At 48.8% G+C, this 15,909-nt stretch overlaps 1 protein-coding gene and 1 long non-coding RNA gene across 11 annotated transcripts in view; one reads left to right on the top strand and one right to left on the bottom strand.

The window, feature by feature from the left end:
• The window catches only part of ICA1 (islet cell autoantigen 1), a 164,440-nt gene extending 151,432 nt beyond the window's left edge, over positions 1–13,008 (top strand). For 7 of the 10 annotated variants that reach the window (XM_055589838.1, XM_055589833.1, XM_055589836.1 and 4 more), the window contains 2 exons: positions 10,489–10,578; positions 12,734–13,008. In XM_055589838.1, the coding sequence (XP_055445813.1) occupies positions 10,489–10,578; positions 12,734–12,855 (212 nt within the window). In that variant the 3' untranslated portion in view covers positions 12,856–13,008. The remainder of the gene's footprint in view (positions 1–10,488; positions 10,579–12,733) is intronic. The other 3 variants (XM_055589842.1, XM_055589839.1, XM_055589835.1) reach the window with 1 other exon arrangement.
• On the bottom strand, positions 2,305–15,584 carry LOC129658944 (uncharacterized). Its single transcript, XR_008717603.1, has 3 exons — positions 14,832–15,584; positions 11,815–11,964; positions 2,305–2,442 (listed from the first exon to the last, which is right to left on the bottom strand). It is a non-coding gene; the product is annotated as an uncharacterized LOC129658944 (long non-coding RNA).
• Between the last annotated feature and the right edge of the window lie 325 nt (positions 15,585–15,909).

Here is a 15,909-nt window from a genome sequence, read left to right as displayed (position 1 = left end):
TGTTTATCTGGCACTTAGAGATGAGAACAAACAGCAGAGCTGGAATGATTAAGTAATTATGGGCTATTATAAAAAAAAAAAAACACTCAGGTCTTTGGAGATGAGATCATGGACGTGGCAAAAGTTGGTGGGCAAGACCAAAAGAAAATCTTTCCTCTTTTTTATGAAATACGTGTTTCCTTTCATCTTCCTTTTTGAGTCCTATTTTGTAGCCGTCTCATTTATTCTCAGTAATGAGGTTAGAGATGAGAGGGATAACTGCAATCCAAAACTACTTCTCTGCCCTGAGTCTCACCCGAGTTTCACCACCTCTTTTGCCGGAACCCCAGATGAACAAGGTTGCCAGAGACCAGGTTTCACCCCCACCCACCTGTGGTGGAGGCGCTAGCTAACAAGGCGTGGGAGAGTCGGGAGAGGCAGGGCTGGAGCGGGATCCACGGCTCAAAGCTCAGGGCTGCTGGAGACCCTCCAGCCGTGCTGCAGGGTGAATGCCGCCCCCCCAGAGCCCCCAGCTTTGGAGACACCTGGGCGCCTGCTGCCACCAGGATCACTGGTGGCCTCCTTAGCTGGGGTGGCTGAGCATCACTGTCTCATGGGCACCTTGGGCTGACAGTGAGAACTCAGCTTCACATCCTCTTCCTGAGTGGGTGGAGCAAGACCTCAGCTCAGGCCCAGAGCACTGTCCCCGGAACTCTGCCCAAGAGCTGAGACAGAAGCAGCAGCCATGGGCTTGGCACTTCAGCCTTGCCCCACGGCCAGGAGAAAGGCCCACGCCACACTTGGGGCTGAGGAGGGAGTGGGTCACAGCACGAGAGATGCAAGCTGGCACTACGGAAAGAGAAAGAGGTACTTAAAAGGGAAGCCATTTATGTCTCAGGCAAACAATTTCACTGGAGGTTGCCACCCTAGTAGCACTGAAGCAAGATTCTTATTTGTCCAGCAAATATGTATTGAGTCCTCTGGGTGCCAGGCACTGGGGAATCACCTGAGAACAAAACAGGCAAGGCTTCTGCCTTCCGGGAACTCACATTCTAATGGAGAGGAGATAATTATGGTGCTGGAGAAGACTCTTTAAAGTCCCTTGAACAGCCAGGAGATCAAACCAGTCAATCCTGAAGGAAATCAACTCTGAATATTCATTAGGAGGACTGACGCTGAATCTCCAATACTTCGGTCACCTGATGTGAAGAGCCACCTCATTAGAAAAGACTCTGATGCTGGGAAAGATTGAGGACAGAAGGAGAAGGGGATGACAGAGGATGAGATGGTTGGATGGCATCATTGACTCAATGGATATGAGTTTGAGCAAACTCCTGGAAATAGTGAAGGACAGGGAAGCCTGGCGTGCTGCAGTCCATAACGTTGCAAAGAGTCGGACCTGATGAGCGACTGAGCAACAGCAACAAAACATAATGAAAAAGCAAATCACATTGTAGGTTAGAAAGTTACCAATGATATGGAGAAAAGGAAAAGCAGAGCCAGAGCTATTGTTGGGGGAATGGCAGAGTAGGTCAGGGAGAGAACTAAATGGGACTCTTACTGAGAAGATGAGGTCTGAGCAGAGACTCGCAGGAGGCCAGAGAATTAGCCATGTGGAGATCTAGGCAGGGAAACCCCTGTGCCCAAAGGGAGGGTGTGCCTGATACAGTTGAGGGTCTGCAGGAGGAGCACTGGGGTTGGAGTGAGAAGGAGCAGTGCTCGGAAAGGAGATGAGCTGGGCCACATAGGCCTTGTAGTTGTTAGAAGAACTTAGGAGCCATCATAGCATCTTGGACCAAGGATGGACAAGATCTGGTTTACCATTTACAAGACCCATTCTGGCTACCAAAAGTTTCATTTCCTCTGCTGAGGTTCTGTCAGGATCAATGTTAAGGAAGTTATTCTGTAACCTCTGAGTTATCCTGTTTTCTTTGCATGTGTGTGTGTGTGTGTGTGTGTGTGTGTGTGCTTAGTCGCTCAGTTGTGTCTGACTCTTTGCGACCCTATGGACTGTAGCCCACCAGGTTCCTCTGTCCATGGGATTCTCCAGGCAAACATATTGTGGGTTGCCATTTCCTTCTTCAGAAGATGTTCCTGAACCAGACATCAGACCCACGTCTCCTGCATTGGCAGGCGGATTCTTTACCACTGAGCCACCAGGGAAGCCCAAATATTAGGTATTAGACTCACTAAATAATTCTCAGGAGAGACTCAAGTCATCTGAAGGAGCTTTCTACTTCTCCACAGATGTTGTCTTCTTATCCGTGGGTTAGCCCCCACTTCAGAAACACCGAGGTCTAAAACTGATTTCCTTTATCACGGTAAAATGACAAGAACGAGCTCTGCATGTGGCACGTGCGGTGGGTCGAGCTCTGCCCCACGTGCTTCAGGTGTGTTATTTCATCCTCACCACACCCTTCCCAGACAGGCAGGCAAGCACTGGTGTCATCTCCAACGTGCAGCCTGGGAAACAGAAACAGGGAGTAAGTAATTTGCCCCAGATTAGAGCTCTGGTAGGAGGCAGGCCGGATTGTGGGCCTGGGCCACTAGACTCCAGAGCTCATGCTTTTCGCAAACCTGTGCTGTTGCCACCAAGTACCACATCTCTGATGGCAAACGTGATTCCCCGACGGGCTCCCTCGGCCTTGCCTTGGGCGCTTCCAGAGGAGCTGGAGTTGTAATGACTGTAACCGCGGTCCTAGGCATCCCGGGTGCATATAGGGACCAAGGCAACCACACGGTCATGGAAGAGAGATGTGGGTGTGGGAAGGAAGGGTTGTGTCAACCACAAAATGTGGATGATGTTCCAGAATTTTGTTGTTTTCTTCGGTTGTTCAGTCTTGTCCGACTCTTTTGTGACCCCATGGACTGTACTCCACCAGGCTCTTTTGTCCATGGAATTCTCCAGGCAAGAATACTGGAGTGGGTTGCCATGCCCTTCTCCAGGGGAGCTTCCTGATCCAGGGATCGAACCCCTGTCTCCTGTGTCTCCTGCATTGAAGGCAGATTCTTGACCCACTGAGCCAGTGGAGAAGCCTGATGTTTCAGAGCAAATATGTGAATTTGAGATTATCTCCACAGCCTTTGCGGGTGCCTGCCGTCGCCCCTCGCTGAATCGAGCGCTGACCTGCTCAGTCTGGCCACCACCGTTGTGGCTTTCTGTGAGGACCAGGTGGAGCTGCATCCTCGGGGTCCGAGGGTCCGCAGGGCAGAGGTGGGCAGCTGTCTGGAGGCAGGCACAGACACCTCGGGATCTTTCCCCTCTCTGCCCCCTCTGCACTGCCCCCTGCCTTATCCACCTTCACCTCCTCAGTCTCTCCCCTTCTTACCTCTCCGTTCTCCTCTGCCTCCCTCTCCTCTTCGGCCTCCCTTTGCCTTGGGGAAGCAGAAAGAAAAGAGGAGCAGTGGATTTCGTAAGAGAACAATTATATCTTCCTTCCCCACCTACTTCAAGCTCTAGAAGAGCAAAACAAAGGAACTTACATTTAGGATCAAGTTGTGCTGAAAAATGTGAAGGAGTCAATTTTAGTAAGGCTTTCTAAGAGTTTCTGAAGTTGCCAGCATGATAGGGGCCAGGGTTTTCTGTGTCACCCAGCGATGAGAAATTGCACCTTCCTGAGGTCTCTTCCAGGTCACTGGAAGAGACCTCTTCCAGTGAGGAGGATGGGGCCACCCAGAGGCGCGGCCTGAGGCAGAGACCCGGCCAGGCCTCCTTAGACATTCTTCTCCATTCCCACCAGCATCAAGATTTAATTTAGAAACAGACACCGATACTGAAAAGATAACCATCTGCTCAAAATAAATCCACCAGGACATCTTTTAATTTAGGATCCTGCCAACCACAGTTAGGCATCTTGTTGCAGAATCTCACAAACATACAGCCCTTTGTTCCTTCTGGATGTTCTTCTGTTTCAGCTAATCCTGAGGTGCTGTTGCTATCTGGGTGGGTTTCTACTTAAAGCCAATGTCATGTCAAGCTTAGCCTTATCTCAGATTCACCTTTCCTTGACCAGAGCTCACCTCTTGCTGTCTCTGGCTTAGCCTGGCTCTGGGTAACTGATGTTTCCGGGCCTCAAATGGAATAACGTGAAAAAAAAGGCTGTGGGCTGCATTTAAAGATAATTTGAACAGAGAGTATGAGCCACTGGCATTTTTATTTGTTCCATCAAAGAAGCAGCACTTTCTAAACCTGTTAGGGCTCATCCCCAGGTCTTGGCTAAATTCTTGCAGAAATTAAGTGCCTCTATTAGTCCATAGAAGGAACCTTGGTGACCATCTCCTCCACCCTCATTTACACATGAAGTGAGGTGAAGTGAAGCCGCTTAGTCATGTCTGACTCTTTGCGACCCCATAGACTGTAGCCCACCAGGCTTCTCAGTCTATGGAATTTTCCAGGCAAGAATACTGGAGTGGGATGCCATTTCCTTCTCCAGGGGATCTTCCCGACCCAGGGATCAAACCCAGGCCTCGCGCATTGTAGGCAGACGTTTTGCCCTCTGAGCCACCAGGGAAGCCTTGAAGGCTTACACATTTACACATGAAGGGTCCCCAAAGGGGACCTTCTCATGACTTGCCGAGTTGCTGTGGTTTTATCCACCATCCACATAATGTTTAAACTCTTCTGCTGCTGTTCAGTCGCTGAGTCATATCAGACTCTTCTGCTTCCTGATGGACTGTGGCTCGCCAGGCCCCTCTGTCCATGGGATTTCTCAGGCAAGAATACTGGAGTGGGTTGCCATTTCCTCCTCCAGGGGATCTTCCCCAACCAGAGATGAACCTGCGTCTCCTGCGTTGGCAGGTGAATTCTTGACCATTGAGCCACCTGGAAAGCCTCAGCTTGGCATAAATAAACACAAGCTACACTCAACTCCTCAGCTTGGCTTCCGAGCTCCTTCAGGGCCTGACCCCAATGCCATCTGCCCATACCTACCGTGCCTTCTCTGAGCGTGACTTAATGACACTGCTCTGTGGGGACCACGTGTCATGTCTAAGCTGGACTCCAGGGAACCCGACTCTCCCCTCCCCCCAGAGCATTCCACCCACTTCACACGTGATGTTCTGCCTGGCTAACTCCCCACCCTTCAGGCGCTCATGTTCAGCATATCATCCAGGGGCTCCCTCAGCAGTCAGTGCTGGCTATTTCTGCTCTCCATTCCCTTTATACCCAGTACTTAATCATTCCTCTCATTTCACCTCATTGTAAAATGGGCTGAATTTTCTGTCTTGCTTCACGTTGTCACAGGCAGGGCCCATGTTTGTGTTGCTCACTATCATATTTCCCAAACATAGCTCAGTGCCTGGAATCGATGTTCCAAAAAGACATCTGGGTGGATGGGCTGATGGATGAATGGATGGATGGCAGACAAGAAGGGAGGAAGGGATCCAGCTGACACTGCATCACTAATTGAAGAGAAAAAGGTCTGAAGACAATCTCAGGGGTTGGTTCTCATGTGTGCTGAGTGATAGCAGAAACCCAGAATCATTGGATGTACTGAGCGCCTGCTCTTCAGCCTCTGTATGCCCTGGTTTCACCCACGAGCTCCCATTTTATCCATACAACAACCTAATGAGGTAGGAATTTTTATCCACCCTTTGCCAGTATGGAAACTGGGGCTCAGAGAAGGTGTGGATGGCAGGCTGGTGCCTGGCCACAATGGCCATGGTCTTTCCACATTCCCCTTCATGGCCAGCCCTGTCCCAGAGCGCCCAGGGCTCTGCTCATCAACCCAGCCTGGGCTTCTGCTCTCCCAGTCAGTGAAATTACACTCATGGTAAACTGCTACGCTGGGTGGTGTTACTTTGGCCTCACTTGCTGCTCTAGCTAGCCAGTATTATTTCTGGCCGATTTATATTTTCCCTTATGTCAGTGAAGGGGGCAGGATTGCTCCAATAAAATTTTATATATGTTTCCTGCAGACGGGTAGCGCAGTTGACATATCAAAGGGACCGAGAACTAGGCTCGTCAGCTTGCCCCCAGAGCTCTCAGTCTCATCTGCCCCCACGCTGCACCACCCCGTCTCCTGACACAGTTTCTCTGAGATGGGGAAGACCTCCTTCCAGACACACCTTCCTGTTAAAAACGCCTCAGCCAACAAACACCAACTGAAGAGCAGTTGATGGCAATTTTAGGAATATTAGCAACACTGAGTTCTCTGTAAATAGCATTTTTTCCTGACAGAAGCCAAGACATTTGAAGTCTGGCTTGGCATTCCATCCATAATTACCCCAGTTGTACCCCTCCCCTAAAGAATTCCCAAAGCAATATGAGTGAGAGTGAAACTGCAGCTCAGCTTAGTATTTGCTTAAAACATATATATGGGTTTCCCTGGTGGCTCAGTGGTAAAGAATTCACCTACCAATGCAGGAGACATAGGTTCAGTCCCTGGGTTGGGAAAGATCCCCTGGAGAAGGAAATGGGAACCCACTGCAGTACTCTTGCCGGGAAAATCCAAAGGAGAGCGAGCCTGGCGGGCAACGGTTCACAGGGTTGCAAAAGAGTCAGACACGACTTAGCAACTAAACAACAATGACAATATATACATATATAGCTGGGGTCACAACCATAATATTTCCTCCCCTCATGTGCGAATGGTTGGATTGTTAGATTTATGCTTAATAGGTGTTCTGAAGAGAAATTGTGATTTGGCCAACTGGCTGTTTCTGCTTCACATTGTGGGACAAAAGAACAGTGATACACCGTGTCTTTGGGAAACTCTGAGGTCTACTTTCCCCATCATCTATCATCTTCGTCCCCAAAGGGGCAGTGTGTTTATGCGTATCCTCCTCCATGTCCTTTGCAGCAGAGAAGCCCCCAAGTCTGTAGATTATCCATGTCGCTCTTACGGTTCCTGAGTGTTTAGGTGAGCAATATTCAGAACTCCACACTTACAAAGGGATCCAATTAGAAGACATTGTCTTTATAAAGACAAGGCTTCCCTTGTGGCTCAGCTGGTAAAGAATCCACCTGCAATGCAGGAGACCTGGGTTCGATCCCTGGGTTGGAAAGATCCCCTGGAGAAGGGATAGGCTACCGACTTCATGAGAATTCCATGAACTGTATAGTCCATGGGGTCGCAAAGATTTTTGGAAAAGGAAATGGCAACCCACTTCAGTATTCTTGCCTGGAGAATCCCCATGGACAGAGGAGTCTGGCGAGCTAGTCCTTGGGGTCACAAAGAGTCAGACACAACTGAAGTGACTTGGCACAGTCTTTATAAAGGAGCCTGCCGTTACAATCCTTTAAATGATAGGCTTTAAAATATGACTTGTATTTCTGGGACTCTAAAAATATGACTTGATATACAGACATTCTGTTTGTTTATAACCATTCGGGAATATGCCCATCACATACAGCGAGGGGGTCTGTGTTTTGACGTGTGCATTTATTTCTGCTTCCTTGAGGAATGTGTTCTATCTTACACTCTGAGAAAAGACAATGATTGAACCTGCCTCTTTTCCAGCATTCTCTGGAGCCAAATGTTGTGCATGTTTTTGAAATGGGAAGAATTATCTCGTGTTCCCACTGTATCAGCATTTAGAGACGGGGGAGGGGTGGCCTTCCACACCTCTCAACGTGCCTTTTCTCTGCATCCATTTGGATTCTGTCTGGAAGTGTGGACCTCCCTGAACTCAGATAGCCCAATGGGGTCAAGGAGCTTAAAGCTGTGGGAGCTGGGAGGTGGATGCTCTCTGTTTCCGAGGAGGACTTTGCTCCTTGCCCCAGCTCTGGCTTCAACAAGAATGAACCTGATCCTGCCAGAGATGGTGGCCACGGCAGCTCCTTGGGAACCATCTATGGCAGTGCCTCCCACACTACACTCACATGAGGGTTGCTGAGGGTTTGCGGTTCCTTGGACTCCACCCTGGGGATTCTCATTCAGTAGGTGATGTCCCAGCTGCTGGGGCAGGCATCACACTTTGAGAAGCCCTGCCCTAAGAGACAGGGGCCAGGCTGCTAGCATTGAGAAAAGGTTGTGTGAGGTTTCTGCCGAGCACAGGTGGATCCTGACCCTCAGTGTCCAGGAGAGGATTGTAGGGAAAGATGAAATTGACCCAGTTAGATGCTACCTCTTTCAGCGTTATTTGGCACTCAGCGAGACTGCGATTTTAACTTTCCACATTTACCACTATTTATGTGATTAGGGTTTGGAAGGAAAATGCCGATGGGCCAATTTTCTAGGAACCAGGGAGGTTATGTTACTCCTGGATTACACCAAATACTGGTCATTTTTTAAGAACGGCTTTATTGAACTATAATTTACATACCATGATAGTCATCCATTGTAGGGAACAGTTCAAGGACTTCTGGTAAATTTATATTATGTAGCCATCACCACAGTCTAGTGGGAGAACATTTCCATCTTCCGAAAAAGTTCCCTTAAAATCTGGTGCCTTTTTTTGTTTGTGAAATATGTGAATAACATGTTCAAGTACCATCCCAATGAATAGCAATACTTTTTAAACTCTCTGTAATTTTTCAATATTTTAAACCCAATAAATAGGTCACAGGCAGCCTGTTTCACTTGTCCTTGGTTAGTCTTTATAGGGTTTTCAATGTGCTCAGTGGTAAAGAATCCACCTGCCAATGCCAGAGCTGCAGGAGACTTGGGTTTGATCCCTGGGTCAGGAAGATCCCCTGGAGAATGAAATGGCAACCCACTCCAGAATTCTTGCCTGGGAAATCCCATGGACAAAGGAGCCTTCATGAGCTCCAGCCCATGAAGTCACAGAGAGTCAGACATGACTGAGCACACACGTACACAGTCTCTGTTTGTACGCTGCTTGCCTAAAAATAAATAATTCAACCACTGAGTATTATGGCATCTCCAGTGGCAAGCACTGCTTTCCCATCTCTCAAAATAATGTTTCCTAAGTGTAGTTCTCATGATTTAAGAGTCCTTTGGTGGTTATCTTAATTTCAACACTCGTCATGTGCCCAGATAGTGCCCTAAAGAACGTAAAGATGAATAATACGTGGTCCCCGCCTTCAAGGGGCTCAGAACTCTAGGAGATGAGACAAAAGTAGCAGCTAATCAATATCAGTTCAGTTAAGTCACTCAGTCATGTCTGACTCTTGGCAACCCCATGGACTGCAGCACGCCAGGCTAATCGATATGCTATGATTCTAAAGTGGGTACCTTATTACAAATCTTAAGTATAGGGTAAGCAAATAGTATTGCATCTTCTCATTTCTGTAGCATATGCCGAGTGAGTTTCTTGCCCCCGAAGTTGGTTTCACTGCCACCAACTTGGTGACAGCTGAACTCTGCCATCCAAACATAGCATCCTTATCAGAGACAAAACTTTTTCTGTAGAAGACACTGTGAGCAGAGCATCCCAGGGAAAGGATATGGTCTGTGTTTCACAGTGAGCATCACCAATGGACTCAGTCCACACACACCTACCTGTACCACATTAGATATTATGGAGCACATTGAAGAAACAGTTTCTTGTCTCTTGGAGAAGACAGGACTTACACATGAAGAATTAAAGCAGATGTGCAAAGAAGTATATGGTAAAGTTCTAAATTAAATGAGTTATCCTGAGACATCCACCACAGGCAGTAAATGCTGGGGGAAACTAGGCTTGCTCCCCACCCCACAAAACAGGACTGCTGAACACCTCTTAATCATTAGCAACAGGAAGAGCCCAAGGGGCCTTCAGAACATTGCGTTATACAAGATCAATGCTATCATAAGGATATGGCGTCAAGTTAAGGTGGACATTCTTGCCTCTTATATTTGGACTGGGCTGCCAATTATCTGTATTAACTAAACTTCACAATTTAAATTAGCTGTATGGAAAATAAATGAACTGGATCATATCGGAAATAGAGAAGACCAGTCGTTCACTAATTCTGTCACTGCATTTAACGGTGCTCACTTTTTGTGACATGGGCACGAACGGTGCCCGTTTGTAACAGACAAACAAGGCGCTTGATTTCCTAGGAACACTGTTGATAATCTTTGGTGTGACCATGAAATGATGTCACTTGGTAAGAAAAATGGGTATAAAATTGAAAGCAGGAATGCTTTGACCTTAGCAATTTCTCATTTGCAGTCGTCCCCCTAATTTTCCATACTTTCAAGTTGGTGTTCGTTAGTCACTCAGTCATGTCCAACTCTTTGCCATCCCATGGACTGTAGCCCACGAGGCTCCCCTATCTATGGAATTCTCCAGGCCAGAATACTGGAGTGGGTTTCCATTTCATTCTCCAGGGGATCTTCCCGACCCAGGGACCGAGCCCCAGTCTCCTGCATTGCAGGCAGATTCTTTACCATCTGAGTCACCAGGGAAGCCCTTTTGAAGTGGGCAAGATTATACATATCCACTCTCCCCTGAAACGTATTCCAGATATGAGGCACAAGGAAGAAGGGTCCTGGCACACCAGCCTCCTCTCTCTTTGGAGGCCATCCTAGTTGAGAGCCGTGTGTGTGCCTCACATGGAACTGACGAGACAGTGTGGCTGCTCTTCCCTAAGATCTAACGACCTCTGGTTTTGAACATTAGGCTGGTCAGAGAGCAGTGTCAGTCCTTCTTCTCCTCCATGGCCAGTACCCAAGGCAAGCAGTCCAAATGTCAACTACCCTGCAGTGAAAGGTAATATCATTCTCTCCCCCTTAAGTGACGGTCACCTTCCTTTCCATCGACCTAACACTCTTTGCTTTATCTCTTTACTAATTTCCACTGGAGCACCTGGGATTCAGAGGTGGGGCTACAAGGGCTGAGAGCCGTGCATGACCCTAGGAACTAACATTTTAACTTTTTCCTGGCTTAACGTCCTCATTCATAATTGGCTCTATCAGATCTAATGAGGAGGACTCAGACATCTGTCTGTATGTGACCGGGTGTTCCCCAAGACTGGATGACAACAGTAAGGGAGAAAATGGCCTCTGAGATTGGGATCCTTAGCTGAAAATACCATTGCTTCCACCAGACAAAGCATTTGATTAATGCTTTTTGCAAAGAGCCAGGTGCCTTAGTTGTCAAAAAAGGGCCTTTCAAGCTTGTGAAATCTACTCTCTTTTGAGACAGAACATCTGCCTGAGGAAGATCTCATCTGTCTTTGCATCTCTCTCTCTTCCTTTGGTCATCACGTTCCCTGTGTTGACCACAGGACATTAAAGGAAGTGTCAGTTTTATTATCGTCAGAGAGCGTTTCCCTTGATGTTCTTTTGGGTGTTGCGCAAATAGTTGCCCCTGGTTTTCCCTCCCACAGGGGAGGTCTGGGGAATGTGAGGATTTCCCTCCCCGCAAGTATAATCACCTGGCTACTCACAGCTGGCCCACACCCACCATCGGAAAGCCCCCCGGGGAGGGGAGAGGAGGGTGGAGTGTATTTCACTGGCCTATCACTAAGATATCTTGATACTCTATCAAGAACAGACTAATCCTCCAAAATCAGTCTTGCTCCATACAGTTTCTTTGTGTGACCTCCTACAGGACTAAAGAAAGACAAGTTATAGCCCCTTAAAAAAAATTAAAAAAAGTCTCCCTCACCCCCACCAAGCTATATTGAGCTCTCTGTAAAGTCTCAGTTTATCATATCAAAATAAACTAAGAGTTTTAGGGGCTAACTGCATGCTGTGAAATTAATGTTACGTAGTAACAGCTTGCATATTACTAACTACTCTTGTTTGCAATAGCTTATCTCTGTAATAGATGCATTGTTGTCTCATTATAAAGTAAATATTTACAAGAGACTGGAAAAAAACGATAAAGGGAGGAAAAATCAGAACTATAAAGGGATCAGTACACTGTCTTTATGTTTAAGTGCCATTTTAGTGAAAAGATCAAAGGCCCTGTGTATGTTGGCATAATCCCATCAGTACTCACCATCACACTATTCATAGAAGCACTTTTAGCAACTCCTCCTACCAGTATTTTTTGAGATTCTTCTTAACCAGATGGCAAGCACATTCCTAGCTGCTTTTGGTTAGAAGGATAACCTGTCAGACATTTTATTCATGTTTTTGATGGTTCCACCTGTTGGAGAAAGAAAAAAAGCATAGGTCATCCAAGTCAATGAACTTAGATTCTCATGTGGAACGATTTATATAGAGAAGAGCCCCCAACTTCTTTGTAAATCTCTTGCATCAGGCACTCTTTTGAAAATGCCTTCCTCATCTGGAAAATAATTGGGGTCTGTCATCGTGGCATTCAAGAAGTTAGGGCAGGTGGTTCAGTAAAACAGCACTTAAAGGCAGGACTCTATGGAGCATGGAGGGTGAGGGGCTTGGGGGCAGTTTAGAGCCCAGTGGGGAAGGGGAGGCGTGTCTAAGGCCCCCTTCCTCTGATGGGAGAGGGTTAAAGAAGTCTGAAAAGAGTAATCACCCTATTTCTCTTGACCCAGCAGATTTGAAGATTCCTCCAGGGGACACTGGAAGGCACCTTACTTCCTGAGTCATTCAGTCTGGTTTCTGAAATGATTGCTATTTCCCGGTGGTGCTGAAGCACAGGGTCTGGGGTTTTAGGCAGTTCTGTGGGCTTGTGGCCATCTGCTGGGTAGGGGTGCCGATTGGGGATTAACACAAGAGCTCACTGTGCAGATTTATAAAGACCATGGTATAGAAATGTTACTCAGCCAACCAGCCAACAGTGGGGCATGGAATATCCTAACAAGGCTTAAAGACCAAAAGCAGCAGGGTTTGTCCGACTGAGCGTCTTCCCTCTTGAAGATGCTCCTGGCCCTGAAGCCTGGCAGAGATGGGAGTTAGCAAGGAGGCTGTGCTAATGTGTCCTCTTCTCTCCCCAGAGCCTGCCAAGGCCTCCTCGGACCTGACTGCCTGGTTCAGCCTTTTTGCTGATCTCGACCCACTATCAAATCCTGATGCTGTTGGGAAAACCGATAAAGAACATGAATTGCTCAATGCATGAGTCTGCTGCCTCCGTCTGGGAGGGAGCCCACAAGTGTCTCCAGATCAACACACCGGGGGGCTCGTGGATGTAGGAAGTGATCAGTATGCTGTTTTAATATTTACGTGCCATTTTAATAAAATGAAAGGGTCAAAGGCCCTGTTTATATTAGAATTATTTACTCTCATTTGGTGTAAAGGGTGTTCGTGTGTCCTCTACGCGGACCTGATAGTGCCGGATGGTCTAGGAGCTGTGTCCAGGCCCCTCAGCTGACAACTCCCTCTGCTGAGTGCTGCTGTGTCACCGGGTTGCTACAAGGTCCAAGTTCACATCATAAATCTGCTTTGTGTTAGGTTGAAAGAAGGTGTCCTCCAGTCTCAGAGACAGCGGGAGTCTTAGGAGGCTTAAATGCCTCCTTTTGTACCCCTGGCCCATGTCCCTCTTAAAGGGGGGCTGCAGGGAGACTCCCTCTTCCTGCCCAGCCACCTTCCAGCGAGCTACAGGTGAAGCTCCGGCCAAAGACTGCCCTGACCTTGCCTCCTGGGCCGCGGGTTCTCTCATGGGCAGAGGGACTGAGCTGGTCAGCGCTGCACAAACTTGTCTGTGGAAGCCAGCCATGTCTGCAGATCTCAGCTCTCCAGCCCTCTCCTTGGCTGGAATTCAAAAGCATGTATTTCTGGAGCCCCATGTGACATTAACTTTTTTTTTTTTTAATTAAATGGAAAAGATATTTGACACACAAAGTTAATGAGTCTGTTGGGGGGAAGGAGGGACTTGGCAGGGGCTGCTGTGGGGTGGAGGGGCTGGAGAGAGAGGAAAGAGACAGGTCCCACCTGCATGAAACTGCCAATATGACCCAGACCTCCCCCAGATACTGCAGTGGAGGCAGCAGGGTGGACCCTTGGCTTACAGGGGAGAACTGCAGTTTTGCACATGGGCACAAAACCCTGAATATTTGAAGGACTGAAGCTGAAGTTCCAGTGCTTTGGCCACCTGATGCGAAGAGTTGACTCACTGGAAAAGACCCTGATGCTGGGAAAGACTGAGGGCAAAAGGAGAAGAGGGTGGCAGAAGAAGAGATGGTTGGGTAGCATCACGAACTCAATGGACATGAGTTTGAGCAGACGTTCTGGGAGACAGTGAAAAACAGGGAAGCCTGGCTGCTGCAGTTCATGGGGTTGCAAAGAGTTGGACACGACCGAACAACAACCCAAAAGCGACTCAAACAGGCCCATTCCAGTCAGAGACTCCAGGGCTAGCGTCTCGCCTTCCCTCCCACGTCCCAGGTGATGCGCTGCGAGTCCACACAGGTGCACAGAAGCCAGCCTGCCGGATACGTGGCCCACGTGGGGGGTGGAGTCCGGGACCAGCCCCACCGCAGTTCTGAGAGCTCAGCTAGGCTGGGAGGCGTCCTGAGTCCCGGCCCGCTTCTCCAAGGGCACAGAAACGCTGGGACTCCCCGCCCCGGGGTGCGCGGCCCCAGCAGCAGCCTCAGGGGAACAGCCTGGAAGCCGCGCTGCGGGCAGACGGAGTCCAGCCCTCCGCGCATGCGCACTGTGGGTCCCGCGCTGCTCGCCTCTGGGCCAGACCAGCATGGACGGCCATCACTTTTGTTAGAATCTCATTTTAGTAGATTCCTCAGCCTGGCATTTGTGGTCTTTGAGATGAATATACTGCCCCAGGGGCCCCACCTCGCTACCCCAACCCTCCCCCCTGCACACACACATACGCAGGAAGGCTCGCTGGACCCCTCGGACCACTCTCCTCTCTAGGGCTGTGCGTTTGCTGTTCACTGAACCCGGGACGCCCCGTCTCCTTGCCCTCAGCAGCCTTCACGATGCTAGACCCCAGCTCTCCCACTGGGACGGCTCAAAGCGTAGCCCTCAGTTTTCCTTTGAGGAACTGCTGCTCCTCTCTCGCCCTGGCCTCCCATCTCAGAAGACCTGTGCCTGAGTCTACCACCGGGTGTTGCCACCCCACAAGACGAAGTCTCTTACCTCCCTAAACCGTCTCCTCTCCCCGGTAATCGGCCCTCTGGAGTCACCTTGTAAGCACAGGAACTAATGACTGCCGAGTGAAGCTGCCCTGTGTGGGATGTTGATTACGGCCTCCTGGTTTTGTACTGGGTCCCATTTGTTTGCAGCTGTAAGGAGTTAAAGCGGGAGGGCCTGACCACCTCATCCAGGCTAGAGGCCCAGGGAGCTCGGTTGTCCAGGATCCCAAGGGGTGCAGCGGTTCTTTTCTGTTGAATGGATCACTGTAAATACTAACAGGTTGCATTTTTAAAGTTTGATCTGTGGGTGAAGGGGAGAGGAGGATTATGGTCATCGGACAGCCGTTGCTACAATTTAAAAAAAGGAGGCAGTTTTCTCCCTGGATTTCTACATTTTTGCTAAAAAAAAAAAAAACAAACAAAAAAAACTCATTCCCTTTTCTGTCTGCAGTCCATTTGGCCAGGCTCTTGATCCCTCTTGATAGGCGTGTTTTGATCCAGGCTCACACAAAGCCCCTTCGACCACCTCTCCAGTCTAAGGAGAAGCAGCTGCTGCCTAATTCTCTTTTAAGTGGCCCCTGTGCCGGCCCTGCCCCGGGGCTTCCTCCAGGGTCTGCCTCAGGCTGGGCTGTCTCATCGGGAAGTCGAAGGCGCCTCACCTCTTCATGCGCCAGTCTTGCTTCTCCTTAATTTTCATCCTGTGTCGTGAGGCTGCTCTGAACCCTCAGGGACACCAGAGAGCACCTGGTTCTTGGGAACTTCCCATCCCTTGGACATGTTCCCCTCCCCTCTCCCCTGCCCCCACCAATATAGAAAGAATATTCACATTTAGGGGAGGGAGCCAGGATGTTTCTATTTTCTCCTTTGCCTGGCTGGCTTAGGCTTTGGTGCACGTTACAGACTCATTTGCCTTCAAGATGTGATTTGAGAAACGTCAGGTTGATTTTGAGTTCTGAGGGAGGCAGAAAAGCATCCGTCAGCTTGAGGATTAGAAATGCTCCAGCTTAGAACCAGCACTTATTGTTGTCAGAGGTTGATGCCCAAGAAGACGTCACCTGCTCAGAATTGGCAGCCATGGGAGC

The sequence above is a fragment of the Bubalus kerabau genome, chromosome 8 (assembly GCF_029407905.1).
Source record: "Bubalus kerabau isolate K-KA32 ecotype Philippines breed swamp buffalo chromosome 8, PCC_UOA_SB_1v2, whole genome shotgun sequence".
NCBI classification, from domain to species: domain Eukaryota; kingdom Metazoa; phylum Chordata; class Mammalia; order Artiodactyla; family Bovidae; genus Bubalus; species Bubalus kerabau.
The sequence above is the reverse complement of the archived record's forward strand: the minus strand, read 5'-3'. Positions and strand labels throughout refer to the sequence as shown.